The sequence below is a fragment of the Saccostrea echinata genome, unplaced genomic scaffold (assembly GCF_033153115.1).
Source record: "Saccostrea echinata isolate AGI-Se365-2 ecotype Australia unplaced genomic scaffold, CSIRO_AGI_Sech_v1 ptg000054l, whole genome shotgun sequence".
Taxonomy (NCBI): Eukaryota; Metazoa; Mollusca; class Bivalvia; order Ostreida; family Ostreidae; genus Saccostrea; species Saccostrea echinata.
In genome coordinates, this window is record NW_026889803.1 from 25,765,967 (window position 1) to 25,777,748 (window position 11,782).

The window sequence follows — 11,782 nt, forward strand, 5'->3', positions numbered from 1 at the left end:
GACTTTTTTAAAATAGCGACTTTTGTCAAGGGTTTGTGTAGAGGAACGATATCACAAAATCTTGACATTGTGAAGGTGCACCTTTCTGTGATAAGAACTTTACTCTAAATACTTAATTCACAAATTAAGTATGACTCTTTTTCTTTTGAATCTACAGGCATTTTGCACGCCTTGTTCGCCCATCTCCTTTTGAAACAAGAGAAGGATTTAGGTTTAACAGTATCAAAAAAGATATATACTGTATATCAAAGAAGCAGTAAACGTGAGAAAGGGATTGGAAAATTTTAATATGTACTTACCCCTCTCCGCTTCAGTTCGAATTGCTGACGTGTTGATATTTGAAGCTGTTCGGAGATCTGACTGTTTGCCTATCTTGTCATCTCTGGTTTCATTATCTGTAAAATACTCTGAAACGTATGTATCAATCGTCTCAAAAGAACTGTCACCTTTCATGCCGTCAGTTTGTTCCGGGCTATAGTGCACAAAAGCCTAGAATCACCAATTGTTCACAAACACCACAAATATTGAATTTTCATTAATTAGGAAAGCACTAATTATCTAAATTAGGTAAGTTCATTAAAGAGTAAAAAAAAAAATTATACGTCCAAGGTTTACTGTATGAAGAACACTTTCGCGTTTCCTCTTACCGATTCAAACTAAATCAATTTCTGCTTCTGCAGCTCATGTACATCAAGTGTGCGATCAACACGTTGGATGTATAAAAGCGTCAGTTTACGGAGATTTTTATGTAACCCGTGCAGAAAACTAGTACCGCACCTTGGACTTCGTATGACTGACAAGTTCTTTATCCTTAAATTGGTCAGAAAACAGGAAACTGCCGTTGATTTTTTTTTTAAATAATGCTCCATAAAACAATCGTGGCTTTGAAAAAAATGTGAAGTTTACATGATAAGAAAAGATGAGATCCCAGCTGGTATTTTTATGGTTTTATAAATTGATTTTCTTGAACTGCCTCTACAAATTGAAAAAAATCAGAATGATAAATTATTGTACGCCGACATTTGCGCAGCAGGTATTGGAAAAGAACAATGTTAAGAATTACACTCAATAATCATCGGAGCTGTATTTTTTTTCTGTATCAATGGTAACTTTATCTACGGACTCGATTTCAAAAAGATCTAAGAAACCGAGACTTTCTGCAACACCAATCCATACTAGAACACCTGCTACCCTAGCTTAATCATGAACTAGCAGCCATTCAGTGAATCATGTTGCGCTGGCCTAGATGTTGCGCAGCTCAAGAAGCTGCACTTTACGATCCTCACCCCCGTATTTTTTTTTATCTAAACATTAATCACCACTAGTTGGTCAGAATTATCATTACTAAGCGCTATGCACGATTTTGTACTGGAATTTGACGTAGGTTTACTTATGCTAACTACATGTACATGTAATACCACTTTTTCTACTAGATTCTGCAATTATTCACAGATGTGGACTCTGAAATATATTTACTGGACAGATATTTTTTTGTCCTGCTTTCACAGTCATATTTTGAAATTAAATTTCCATATATCAATAAACAATTTTTTTTATTAGTCGGACTTCAATTAAATTTTCAAATAGAATTAATATTTCTGTAGAAGTCGATTTGTCATGTGCAGAGGTTAACATTCCCGAGTTCAACATTCACGAAGGATATGAACATAATAATCCAGTGTGAAATACAACCTGTGCAATATTATACATGAAATACGTCAATTGAAAGATAATCACACTAAACATCATTGGAAAATGTTTACCTTTATGTTCAGTAAGTATTGTGTGTTTAATCTCTATTGATGATAAGCTATTCCTATAAAATAAGCTCACCTGAAAATCAGTCTTTGTTAATATGCATTTTTAAAAATCTCGGTAATAAATTCTTGGTCTTGAAAGACCACAATATTAGTGTCATTACTTGACAAAATGTGAAAAATAACTCCAACTTTGAAAACAAATCATCATTACATTGGTTTGATTAATCAATGAAGCCATCATTTTATAAGTATACTGGTATTACCAAAATTGTTGATTCGGAATCTTGTACATCCATCGTGCTAATTTTTATTATCAGCAATCAAAGCAGGGACAGGGGTGGGGGTGTTACAATGTAAGGGGGGAATATTTGCTTTATAGTAAACTTTCTCCGGGGGAAATAATATTATTTAGTAAAGTATCCTATATGACAGTTATATTCCGAGGGGAAGCTTCACTACATAGTAAACATTCAGGGGGAAGGTTTACTATGCCGAAAGTTTACTAAGGCCATCTGTAACTCCAAACATAAAAAAAGGATTAAGGATGTGTTCTGCTGAGATAACTTGCATAAACTTTTCAATTTTGGCACTTTAATTCGATGTATTCATTATTTGAAATAAAATATGAAGTAGAAAAATATGAGTTAGTGCACATATTTTTGAGATACAAGGCATTGAAAATATAGCGAGAAACAAGTCTTCTTGGAATTTTTCATAGACAATGAATGAAAAATTCCTTTCTCTAAAAAACATGATCTGGAATTAAACTTTTTTTAGTAGAGACTACCATATTTTCAGAAGACTATCAAAACTACAAAGAATCAAAATGCAAATAGATAATGGGGTAAGTGGGCAAAAATTTATGCATATTTTGATGGATAAAACTAGAGAAGTTCCGTAAAAATGGCTGACACCTCTAACACCAGCAGAATACATCCTTAACTTTCACCCAATTTTTATGAATTATACTGAAACGCAAAAGAAACGCAACATCCTAATTTTAGGGGGAAAATTATATACAGATTATAACTTTGTACTTAAAAAGTTAGGACATCTTCATCTTTGCCAAATAAGTAATTTAACGGTTGAATGATTTTCATTCCATTACCGGAAGGTGATTTTGAGCCCTCTTATCAGAAATCAAAAATTGCATGTTTAATAAAATATTTGACAATAACTTGGATTTTCAAGGGTGTGTAGCTGCATGTTAATCATAAGTATTGCACTAATATTTCGAGGAAAAAATCCTTCTTTCTTTTCCCGAAGTGATGCCAATATTTCCTCAAAATGACTGAAAGCACGCATTTTCATTGCTCTTGCTGGAAATTCTCAAAATAAAGGTAAAGGAGAGTTGCAGATGTAATTATGCACTACATAACGACTAATCAGGCTCATGGGTTTCCAAAGCATGAATGACAGTTCTTTGACCGGAAATCCAAGGGTTACTACACTACGCCAGGTTAGAGAAAATTCGACCTCAGTATCTGAAAAATAGGCACTTAAAAATGCCTAAGAATATTTCTTTCGTTCAGATCAAGAGATTGATAAATCTAATGCATCGTAAAAATCGAGCTGCAATTGTTGCATATGGCGGACTAGCACGCTGTAATTGAATGGTCGGAAGGGGGGATGTTTTAAGAGTTATGTTACTTTCTAAGGTTTAAAGATAACATTCAAAAATGAATACAGTAAGGTAAAAATCAATTTACAAATATCAGATATTTGATTTAAACGTTGAATGTTATCTTTAAACCTTAGAAAGTAACCCATAACTCTTAAAACACCCCACCCCTTTCCGACCATTCAATTACAGCGTGCTAGTCCGCAATGTACAACAATTGCAGCTCGATTTCTACGATGCATTAGGTTTATCAATCTCTTGATCTGAGCGAAAAAATATTCTTAGGCATTTATAAGTGCCTGTTTTTCAGATACTGAGGTCAAATTTTCTCTAACCAGACATAGCTTAGTAACCCTTGGACTTCCGGTCAAAGAACTGTCATTCATGCTTTTGAAACGCATGAGCCTGATGAGTCGTTATGTAGTGCGTATTTGCATCTGCAACTCTCCTTTACCTTTATTTTGAGAATTTCCAGCAAGAGCAATGAAAATGCGTGCTTTCAGTCATTTTGAGGAAATATTGGCATCACATCGGGAAAAGAAAGAAGGATTTTTTCCTCGAGATATTAGTGCAATACTTATGATTAACAGTTACAAACCCTTGAAAACCGAAATTATTGTCAAATGTTTTATTAAACATGCAATTTTTGATTTCTGTTAAGGGGGCTCAAAATCAACTTCCGGTAATGGAATGAAAATCATTCAACCGTTAAATTACTGATTTGGCAAAGCTGAATACGTCCTAACTTTTTAAGTACAAAGTTATAACCTGTTTATAATTTTCCCCCTAAAATTAGGATGGTGCGTTTCTTTTGCGTTTCAGTATATTTAAAAACTAGGGATGTCGATTTCACTCGGATAGCCAAGTCAAACAATCGGGTGCTTTAGTCGAGCGATAATCGAGTACTCGTTAAAATAATTTTTCTAATGTCAATTTAACATTTCAGACTGCTTGTACATTCAATATTTAAAGGAGGGTACGGTCACATAGTGTATGACGTATTTCTCAATACAAGTATTTACTTGTAGAAATTAATACCCATACTGCTTGTATCTGAAAGATATTTTCCGTATATTTTGTCATAAACTTTTATCAAAAATACTATAACTTGTAATTTTTTCTCCATTTCATTGACTTAGATCACTTGTATCTAATTCCAGGTAAATTATTGACCCGTGACTGGTTAACAGTCAAAAGGTACTTATCACCGAAAACATTTTTAAGAGCTTGCGATAAATCTTGATGACAGAGCATATCCAGTCATGAACAATTGATTTTAGTCATCAAAGAACCATATATTTTTACCATTACATGCATGCTTAAGTATGTAATTATTCTTGTAAAAGAAATAATGTCATTAGTTTGATCTGCATCAGAGAGGTTCTAAACTTTGACACCGATAGAAGGACTAAAAGAAAAAGTTTTTCAATTTATTAACCTGAATTTAGAAATGCATTTTTAAAGAGTAACCGAGTAAAAAATATTTCGTCGATATGACCGATCGGTAGTCAAGTACTAGAATACTCGTAGTCATCCCTTATTATAATGTGAGAATAACAAGATTATCGAACATGAATCACAAGTTTTTGCACATGAATAGTTATTTTCGAATACAAATATCAACTTTTCGAATTCAAATAACAAAATCTAGAATAACAATCACAAGTTTACGAATACGAATAACTTTTCGAATATGAATAAAAAGAATTTGATCATAAATCACACTTAATTAAATGATTATTATACAATAGGAATTAACTTGGTAAAAGCTAACTAGTTTTAAGAAAATCAGCATCAGGAGGAATTAATTAGAATAACAACTTCCTCTTCCTCTTTACACCCCAATAAATGACATATTTAACAATCTATACTAATATAATGCCAGTAAAGAGAACGAAGGATGCGGGAGGGATGGTTTCTGCAGCCAGAGTAAGAGGACAATAGAAAGACTTGCCATCAGGCAGCAAAGGCCTGGGCAGATTAGAGGTGATCATAACACCCCCACCCCCTTCCCATTCCTCACAGCCGCTACCCAGTATTACCATCATTTCAATCAGGTTAAAATGTGAAATTTCTTTTCCATATGCAAGTTGAAGCACATTTGTAGGAGATGCGGAGGCAAGCATCCAGCTACCAACTGTTCTGCCAACAAGTCAGCTCTATAAATTGGGCAAGACCCCTAACGTTATTTACTACACACAGATTTATTCAGATTATCAGGAAGGGAAGACATTGGTTATTTTTAATCGCCAGGACAGGGGAAATTCAAGATCTAACTTTGCTGAAATATTAATCAGATCCGAGTAAGTCTCTCCTAAAGAACATCTTTCTGAACTAAACCTTCATTTGACAAAAACTAGTTTCTTATCAACACTTTTCTTTTTTAAAATTTGCTTAAATACAAAAAGCTTCACATAAAGCTTCAACAATTATAAATATTTGCTTTGGACACGATTACAAGATTTATTCGGAATTTTTTTTTATGTGTTCATATTTTCCAATTTACGATGGAGCTTGCTTCATTTAGTAAAAGTGATCACTTGTTTACAAATCTCACGTTGGAATACACACTTATGATATCACGAATAAATGGCATACCTGAATTCTTCAACTCTGGTCTCAGCAGAAGGATGTCCAACAAGTTGTTTCTTAAACACTCAGAGATGTAAGAATCAATGGTTTCAAAAGATCGCTCGTTCATCATCTTTATCCACTTCAGCTGAATATGAAGCTTTACAAGAGAATACAAATCACTTCATCCGATCGCAACTATTGCAGCTGAATATTCGCTTCACGAGATATTTTATTTCAAATGCATTGATGATAAATTATATACGAGTAGACGTAAGGATTTGCCAATAATCCCTCGTTATATTTGACGTGGTCAGAACTGAATAGATATCTAATTTCTGGGAAAAATTGATCTGAAATGAGGAAACTATCCTACTGGTATTTTGAATTGTATTCCTCACTTTTCTTTGAAGTCAAGTTTTAAATTCTGAATGCAAATTGCCGACATATATAATAGGTTCAAGTAATAGGGTGGAAATTACATCAATCCATTCAAGTCAGTGATTGTCAATGAACTTTGACTTCCATCGAGATTCTTGAACTGGACTGCAGACGAGGACACTAAGGTTGTTGACGATGTTGAGGGAAGCCACCCGCATACACGTCACAGATCATTGCAAGCCAGCCAGGACATCTGCTTTCCCAAATTTTTATAGATGAATGTCCATATAACGGCATCTTACTCGTTTTTCTTCAATATTTTTTCCGATAGCAAGACAAGAGCTAATTAAATTACTTTTGGCATCGTTTTACGCAGATAAACATTCCATGACCCTTCGGGTATTACAGACAGCACTAATGAGATTTTTTTTGCGATTAAGACTGAAATTTATATTTGCCTTGGGCGATATTCTCATCAAACTAAAAAAACTGGTCAGGCAAACAACATCTCTTTTAGATACTTCCGGTTCATTAATTGTTCGCTCCCTACCATTTTATGTCGCTTTCACATTCAGTTATAGACTATGTTCAAAGCTTTCAGAGGAGATTTTTCGTGACCTTTGCACGCTTGCCATTTAAAATCCGATGTCATGAAGCTCTTACAGCAGCCAGAAAAGGAAGTATGCAAGGAGTACATATAGTTATAGGCTGTGATTCAAACACAAATTTAATGATCTTATTTTCTCCAGGTCTCGATATAACAGTAGATAGAAATACAAAGGTCAAATGATGTTTAAGAGGTGTAGCAAAATTAATTACAATCTTCTCAGATATGTAAGTGCAAACATATAACAAAACAAAAGTTCAAACAAAATGAAACAATTTTCATATATATTTATTATCAACAATACTCTTTCAGTCAATTTCTACAACTGGCGTTTGTTTATTGCCGCTCATGGCACCAAAGGGAAACGCCTGCTGACTTCTGGATGAAAAGAAATTTTTTTAGTTTTCCATGTGGTATTTGTGCATAAGAGCTCCGAGCATGGGTGACCTGGACATGACTGGTCTTCTGGTCTCTAGCGCCTCAATGCGATGATGCAGCATTTCGTTCTTGGCAATTAGACTCTTGGCCAGAGTGCGACTGTAAAATGCAAAGGTTTATATTTAAATAAAACAAGTGTTAGGAGAAAACAAAATGTTAAGGAGGGCAAAGGGGGTTCTAAATTAGTGGTTTATGATTCCTATTAGTCTTTTTTTTTAAATTTAAGGTGAACATAGAGATAAGTTTTGCTGTCCGTAACAAATAGGACAGGGGAATAAAAATATGTTGAAAAGCAACACATTTTAAAAAAAAAAAACTCCCTTGTTTCTCATAATACACAGATCTACTCACGTAAAAACTCTCAAAACAAATTATTTTTAAAACATGTATATATGCATCTAAATAAATTAAATACAATGTATTTAGAAATGAGAAGTGTAACGGTGAGTCCAAAAGCACCATCTCACTTTAACTTTTATTTTTCTCCAAAATAAATTATAAAAGTTCGTTGATAATTAACTGGTTAATTCTTATGTGACTCAGTATCCAGATTGTGTGCTTAAAGCATCAAGCTAAGAGAATGCTTGTATGAGCTTGTTGACTTACTAGTGGAGAAGATCTTGGAGCAGCTCGCTGACCTCCTCCTCAGAAAAATGGCTGACAGGCATGCCGACATTGGTGGATCTGTCTCCGCCATCAACATTGATCTCAAGGTTCAAGGTCAGGGGAGCTGTAAAAGAATTCATACTATCATTTGAAGTATAAGTCATATATTGTCAATCTATTGATGGAATTACATCTGATTCTTAGAGACGTATTGGTAATTTAACTTTGCATATGATGTTGGGTTGACAAATCTATCAATTTATTTTAAAATAGATTTCGTGAAATATTAACTTTCTTTTCTCATTTAAAATTATTTTGGTGTAAATTGTTAGAATAACACAGTACAAAGAGGAAACATTACATACCTCCGTATTGGGGAGCAGGTCCCATGGGGATGGGATGGACTGGGGGCATGGACTGGGCCACCATCATCTCCTGAATCATTGGCATGTACTCCTGGGCTTTCTCCATGATGTAAGGGAGGAGTTTGCTGGGTTCATCTGTGTAAAAAAAAAAAAACATGCCACACATGCTTATTTTTTATAATTAGCTAAAAGGAGCTAAACATATTGTATGCCTTCATAGTAGAAGAATGCAATAAATTTAGTTCCTTGCAATTAATTATGTCATTAAAGGTAAAAGAGAATAAAATATAAAATAAATGTAAATAACATTAAGCTGCAGAGTTTAGCATGTGAGAAACTGTGCAATGATTCGACTTAACGTACCAACTGGGACTCCGAAAGCTCTTAATTTCTCCATGATGTTGTTACCCATGGAACCGAAGTCGAATCCGTTGGAGAAGTCGAATCCGAACTCTCGGGCCTTTTCGTTGGCGATCTCTCTCAACTTCATTAGGGACTCCTCTGGCTTCTCGGGATCGACATCGAAACCCTCATCTTTTAAGTCACTAATGATGTTCTTCACGATCATCTGCTTGAACTCCTCATTGTCCATGTCGGCTACAAGAATGATTTGACGTCATATTTCAAGTAACGTAATTGTAATATCAGTTTTACTAAAGAGTTATGACCTAGTCGAGTAATATTTATTTTTACACATAAGCATTTGAGCTAAAATATGAAACTCAGTTGATTTCAAAGTAATAATGAGGAATATTTTCTTACGTTCCACTCCGTAGGACACTTTCATCTCCTCTAAGATCTGTTTCTTCAGCTCCTCTGGGTGACTGAGGTCCAATCCCTGCTTCTCAAGGTCACCCATGATCTTCTCCTTCAGCTTGCTAACGATGTCGCTGGTGTCAACTGTATCATAACAAATTTTCCCAATCAAATAGTCTCTAATACAACATTTTATAATAAATCAGCATTCTAGATTAATTTTAAGATCGAAATAGCTTCTTTGAAGGCAACAGTACACAATAAAGATTTTATTTGGTTAATCATTTAAAAGGTTAAATATTTAGAATTAAAAAATTAGTTAAATTAAATTAATTACAAATTAAATAGTGAAAAGACTAACCATTCTCCATCTCAATATCTAAATCTTTCTGGACCTGTTCCAAAAGATCTTTCTTCATCCTGCTGACGACTTCGCTAAGATCACCTATTCAGATCAAACATTAAATCTAGTTATTCAAAAGGAATAAAATATTTTTTCTTGTTTTATGTTAACTGTTTATTTGTTTATGAATTATATTTGTAATTTTATAATCAAATGGCAAGTAAACATTGATCAGCACGCAACTTATACTTATTTACAATTTGGACTGTGTAATATCACTTGTAAATTACCCGTTACACAATTTGATTTTATATGATATAATAATTATACATGTATATATGCTATAATTACACATATGAAGGTCACCTTCAATCCCCATTCCTTTCATGGCATTCTTAATCTGATCCATATCAAATCCAACTTGACCTTTGACCTGGTCGGCTAGGGCGCTCAGATCCATGTCCTTAGGCAAATTCTTCACCATATCCTCGAGCTGGCTTTCGTCAACTCCTTAAAATTAAAATAAAATAATAAATTTATATATAATTGATTGATTAATTAAAAGATAAATTGATTAATTAAAATCAATGTTCATTTGCAAAAAATATATTGAAGGAAAAAACTCTGTTTCTAAGTTAAATACATGTATATAAAAAATGGCACTTGTCTGTTTATTTGTATAATGCTTCTGATTAGAGTATGATACACATTTGTAAATTTATTACAATATAAAAAAAAAATCCCGTTAGTTTTCGTGATTAATTTTTTTCGGGGGGGGGGGGACGGGACACATCTTTATGACGTCAGTAACGTACCCATATTGTTCATCATTTCCTTCATGTTTGGGGGAAGGTTTTTAAGGGCGTCCTGGATTTTCTCGGGTGTCAAATCTTTCAACATTTCGGGGTTGATGTTTGACATCATGCTGGAGAGATCCATTCCTCCAAACACTGTAACGATTACGACATATTGTAATTACATCAAAATTAAGTACGGTAAAATTTATGCTGTAAAAATTATAAAATGTAAATATAGGAAAATCTATCCAATTAATTGTAATTTTTGTTAATAACAAATCTGTAACCTGCAATTCAATAACGAAGCTGGGTACCTTAACTAGTACAGTTTATGATTTTTATTTTATTTTTGCTTAAAAATATTATAAACTGCTATTTCTATTTGTTTGTTTGTTTTGTTTTGTTTTTTTTTTTAGAATTATTTTAAAACATGAAAATTTCTTTTCTTTACATAATTTCAAACTTACTTTGACCCATGGCAACAGTTGCCAACAGTCCAATAATTATAATCCGGATCATTTCTGGAAAGAAAAGGGTCAACCATTAGTCTATATTCCCTAAATTATCTTCATTTATTGAACGTATACTTTTTTTAAGTTTGTTGAATAAATGTTATTGACAAATCATTTTGAAATAAATGAACCTGACTTAGAGGTTTTTTTTTTCTTTTAAATAAGATTGAAACTTTAAGAAAACGGAAATATCGAATAAATTTGTGAAAAATATTTCCAAAATACTTACTGTCTGTGAGTTCTCAAAGTAACTGGGTGGTTTTACTGCTTTTGATATTTATATACCACATCTTATGTAACATGGCAGTCCCGGGGAACATGCAGATTACGGAAGTTGCATACAACTTGAGGGCATACGACAAGGAAATGTACACGTGGAACAGAGTAGACTGCAGAGAGGACGACAGAGGACCACCCCATTCACCAGGGCTCGTTACAGTTACGTATCAGTTTGTAATACACAGGTTAAACTAAATGACCGTCTGAAATCTCTCATTACCGGGGGTTATGTGAAAACATCACGAAAATCTTATTATAAACCTGTTTGATAAGTGAATAACCTTACTCTCTAAGTAGAATATTATCATGAAATTGTTTCTTCTGCGAGGTAAGAATAAAAGAAATTGTCTGGAAGTTGAATTAGAGTAATAATGATGAATTGTTTTTAGATCAGATTTGTCAATAATTCTTTTCCACAACATCAACCGATCAAGAGTCAATCTCAAAGGCTTCCATTGATCAGTCTTCAAAGTTATTTTTTCCCAAACAGTTTTTGTATTCACAACAATTACAATTCATGAAATGTAATGCTGCGATGATGACTTTTTAATTAAATCATGCAATGGAATACGTGTTCTATATTATACTTCCACTTTGAAGAAGACTATCCATTAGCAAGGAAGGAAAATTAATAATAGGATAACATGATACGGTACGATTAATAATTCGGTATTGGTACTCTCTTGTGCAAGATTCCAATTATAGAGACAGCACTGAATTACGGCGCTAAAACGGAATTATATCAA

At 33.6% G+C, this 11,782-nt stretch overlaps 2 protein-coding genes across 2 annotated transcripts in view; both read right to left on the minus strand.

Moving 5' to 3' along the window:
• The window catches only part of LOC133205808 (equilibrative nucleobase transporter 1-like), a 58,024-nt gene extending 57,490 nt beyond the window's left edge, over positions 1-534 (minus strand). The window contains exon 1 of the mRNA XM_061341691.1: positions 300-534. Within this exon, the coding sequence (XP_061197675.1) occupies positions 300-453 (154 nt within the window). The 5' untranslated portion in view covers positions 454-534. The remainder of the gene's footprint in view (positions 1-299) is intronic.
• Positions 535-7,241: 6,707 nt separating this feature from the next.
• Positions 7,242-11,274, minus strand: LOC133206092 (uncharacterized). The gene is made up of 10 exons (XM_061342022.1): positions 10,987-11,274; positions 10,713-10,766; positions 10,264-10,398; positions 9,815-9,958; positions 9,467-9,550; positions 9,112-9,249; positions 8,713-8,946; positions 8,350-8,484; positions 7,985-8,108; positions 7,242-7,477 (listed from the first exon to the last, which is right to left on the minus strand). The coding sequence occupies exons 2-10, from the start codon at positions 10,762-10,764 to the stop codon at positions 7,339-7,341; spliced, it is 1,185 nt and encodes a 394-aa protein (XP_061198006.1). The 5' UTR covers positions 10,765-10,766; positions 10,987-11,274; the 3' UTR covers positions 7,242-7,338.
• Between the last annotated feature and the right edge of the window lie 508 nt (positions 11,275-11,782).